Here is a 4,050-nt window from a genome sequence, read left to right as displayed (position 1 = left end):
ACCTTATAAGGTGCAATGACATCTATGACTTTCAAAATTTTCAAATTAAAGTTTTCTAAAAGATCATCAGCAGAACATGGGTTGAGAGGTGGTAGCAAGGAGATGGCCTTTTTAAAAAGTACATTAGAATGTTCATTGATATACCGTTTTTTGACAGTATTTGATTTTGTCTGTATGTCGGGAATAAAAGATATATTAAAGAAAACACAGAAATGGTCAGACAGTGAAGGATCAGTCACAGAGAGATCTGAAATATTGAGACCCTTTGTGATAACCAGGTCTAGAGTGTGCCCCTTACAATGAGTAGCCTCTTTCACATGTTGAGACATTTCAAATGTGTCCAAAATGGTAAAAAGTTTTTTTGCACACTTATCATTAAAATCATCAGTATGAAAATTGAAGTCACCAGTTATAACTAGACAGTCAAAGTCTGTGGAGATGCTAGACAATAATTCTGTAAAGTCATCGAAGAAATTTGCAGCGTATGTGGGTGGCCTGTAAATAATTAATAGGAGAACTCTGGGGGAACATTTCAATACAGCACAAAGGTATTCGAATGATGGAAAATCACCAAATAGCATCTGTTTCCCCTGAAATACATTTTTAAATATAGCAGCAACCCCTCCACCTCTTTTTCCAGATCTACATACATCAAAAAAGTTATAGTTGGGAGGAGCTGTCTCTATCAGAACGGTTGCACTGTTATTTTGTTCTAGCCATGTTTCAGTTAAAAACATAAAATCCAGTTGAGCAGTGGTAATAAAATCATTAACTAAAAAAGATTTGTTATTAAGAGACCTAACATTAAGTAGACCCATCCTGATGGTGTTATTGATAGGCTTTAAGGTTGATTTTGGTTTGGAGGGAATAGGTATGAGATTTGAGAGGTTAGCAGTGCATCTAAGTTTCCCTTTGTTTACTCTCTTAGTGATTACAGCAGGAATGCAAAAGTTGCCATGTTTTGATGTAGGCAACCTTGGGTTCAACAGATTATGCAAAACTTCCTTTGTGCTGTGTCTACGGCTGAACCCTTTTTTGTCTCAGTAATAATCAGGACTACTATCAGTACAGGGAGGGGGGGGCTGGGGCGCCCTCCGCTTGGCTGTTATCAGACTGTGGTCATGACATGGGGATGGTATCATTGACGCAGATGCAAGTTTGATGCCAACATTTCTCAGTTTCTTAAATTCATCTGGAAAATCATAAAGGGAGGAGACAGTGGAACTGGAGTTGTCGTTGTGGCTATGGGAGAGATGAGGCTGGTGGTCATCATCAATGGGGGACAGCTGGAGGTCATCATCGATGGGTGAGTGCTGGAGGTCATCGTCGATGGGGGAGTGCAGAGGAGGGGGGTGGCCGTTCCTCGCCAAGCCAGCATCAGCAAAGGGGGGAGGCATGGTGTCGATGGTGTCGGGCAGGCTGTTGTCTCTCTTCAAGGTCTGTGGTCTGTCTGCTATCTGTGTGTCAGATAGTGGGACAGTAGATGTGTGGGGGAGGCTGTAGTCTCGCTTCTTCTCATGGTGGGAGAGTGAGAAGAGAAGATTGTCCCTTAACAGTTTTGAGCCTAACCTGTTTGGGTGTAGGCCATCTGCTCTGAAAAGATATTTGCGCCCCCAGAACAAGTTGAAATTGTCAATAAAGCCCCTTCCTCTTTCATTGCAGACTCTTGAAAGCCATGTATTCAGTGCAAGTAGACGACTGAATCTGTTTATTCCCCTGTCAACGGCTGGTATGGGTCCACTGATGAATGACCTAACGTGTAATTTGTCCAGTGTGTCCAATAGTTCAGTGAAATCCCTCTTCAGAAGTTCTGACTGTTCTTTTCGAATATCATTAAGTCCTGCATGCACAATAATCTGTGAGATTTTGGGGTTTTCCAGTATAATTGTGGCTAGTTTCTGGTTGACATCACTAACCATCACATCTGGGAAGTAGCATGTTTTGATCTTCTTACCGGTTATATCCTTTATGGTTGAGTCTCCTACAATCAGAGTGTCTGGTTCATCTGCTTTCTGTGAGATGGGCCCTTGTTGGCTTGAAGTGGCGGTCGCAGACGCATGCACAGCTCGACTCCGTGGTGACTGGTTCTTGTTCCGTCTCTGTCCCCACCGTCCGTCCGGACGCATCCTGGGGCTCAGGGGTGCACGGGTGGCAGATGCATGCGCAGCTGGCCTCTCTGGCGACAGGGTCATGGTCGGTCTTTGTCCACACCATCCGTTTGGACGCATCTTGGGGCTTAGGGGTGCATGGGTGGCAGGCGCGTTCGTGGACTCCTGGAGTGGCAGGAACCGGTTCTTCATCGGCATGGTAAACTTCAGCGATTGGCTAATCCGGCTGATTTTAGCTTTGGGAAGCTTAGCATTTGGCGTTGAGTGAACTTGTTGATTCACTTTGGAATGTTGTTTGGGCTTAGCGCCGACTCTGTGCCAATGAGAGGCAGTTGGAATTGTCTCTCTCTTGTCCAGCTTCGGGAAGGATACAGTATAGCTTTGATCATCCTGTTGTGGATTTGTCTGAGCTAGCTCAGCAAACTCACCCATCGGCACTGTATCCTGGAGAAGTCCTTTGCATTTTTCTAATGCTGCTAGCCTCGTTTCAAATAAAGCCACTGTCTGTTGCAGTTTGGTGCAGTCTGTGCATTTCCCAGTCTCTGTGCCTGAGACATCCGAGTACAGAGGCATGTTGGCGATAGGAAAGTCCAAGGCTTTTGCTGCGGTCTGATCCGGTAGTTAAAGTGCCAAAAAGTATTGTTGAATCGAGCAATTGAAGTTGACGGAAACAAACTATATATTCTTAAGTATTATGATCATGAAATAAAGTAAAATAAAGTAGACCTGAACGATGAATTAAGTACTTTTTGCCACTGTCTAGCGGAGCTTCGGGAAACACGACCTCTCTCTCTGCTGTCTCTTATCAGTCTCTTCTGTAACACCCTTACAGAAGTGTCGTCCGTGAGGAGCCCTATAAAAGCAAGTGCAACGTCTGTCGTCAGTTGAAGCGTGTACTCTCGTCCCACCACTCACCTTGACGTTGACGTATCCTAACGGGGAGGGTAACAAGGGCCTATGAGCAACCGTGTGTGTGGGTGTGGACCGTGGTGTCTCCTTTTGGCTTAGCCTACTTCACCTTTTTCGCACTAAGCTCCCCTTTTAAAGACGCCAAACAAGCAAAAACAATACAAAACTTGCACTCATATAATAACCAAAAAAAAAAGTGAAAAAAAGTCTCACTTATGCAAAAAAACATGTCCTATGTTTATGTTTACATATTTCAATGTAATAGGCCTACGTATGTATATCTTTTAAAATATACATCACATACATATTTACATATTTAAATGTAACACAACATATATAGGAAAAAGAAGGAAATATAAATCTGTGATCTGCTTCATAAATAGCTAATTTAGAATACAACGTTATAGCCCTTGACTGCTTCTGAGGCAAAGTGTGCAGAGGGATTCATGCTTTGCACCTTTTCACCTGTACACGCGGCATGCTCGACTCTTTGCCAAATGACACTAAAGGCACACTGTACATATTCTGTCTCTACATCGCTATCATAATAAGGCAGATGTTTATTGTTTGACGTCGTTTCTCCATTGTCATTGACCAGTCCTACTGGACTGTACACAAAGGCGTACCTGCATGCAAGTTGGTTTTTGGGAAAAATGCATGAATGCAACATGTAGCCTACAGTGCATTTTTTTTAATATAGAAATACAAACAAAATGTCAGACTACCTAAGTGTAACCGTATTCAAGTTTATTTTGTCATTGTTCAATACAACGACATTGCGCGTATCTGATTTGATTTGATGTTTATTTTCGTGTCATGCCACACAAGTGGCCCATCCCACACAGGATTACAAGACACCGATATAACTACACAAAGAGTGTAGTAGGCTACATACACAATGACAATACGCCATACAATACAATACAATACAATACATCCAGCACCGGATAAACACATTAAATATGAATGGACACGTTCCTCCTAGCCCACGCCTTTTCAATAAAGTCAGCAATCACAAATGTTCTATAATTGA

General features: G+C 42.8%; 1 protein-coding gene across 1 annotated transcript; it reads right to left on the bottom strand.

Annotated features, from left to right (window-relative positions):
• Positions 1-292: 292 nt before the first annotated feature.
• Positions 293-2,681, bottom strand: LOC311364986 (uncharacterized protein; the record flags this gene model as incomplete). The annotated part of the gene is made up of 1 exon (XM_084484504.1): positions 293-2,681. One exon carries the CDS (start codon positions 2,679-2,681, stop codon positions 1,041-1,043), a length of 1,641 nt encoding a protein of 546 aa, XP_084340630.1. The 3' UTR covers positions 293-1,040.
• Positions 2,682-4,050: the final 1,369 nt, after the last annotated feature.

The sequence above is a fragment of the Micromesistius poutassou genome, assembly GCF_964030765.1.
Source record: "Micromesistius poutassou genome assembly, chromosome: 20".
Lineage (NCBI taxonomy): Eukaryota > Metazoa > Chordata > Actinopteri > Gadiformes > Gadidae > Micromesistius > Micromesistius poutassou.
Note: the sequence above shows the minus strand (reverse complement) of the source record. Positions and strands in the feature narration are given on the sequence as shown.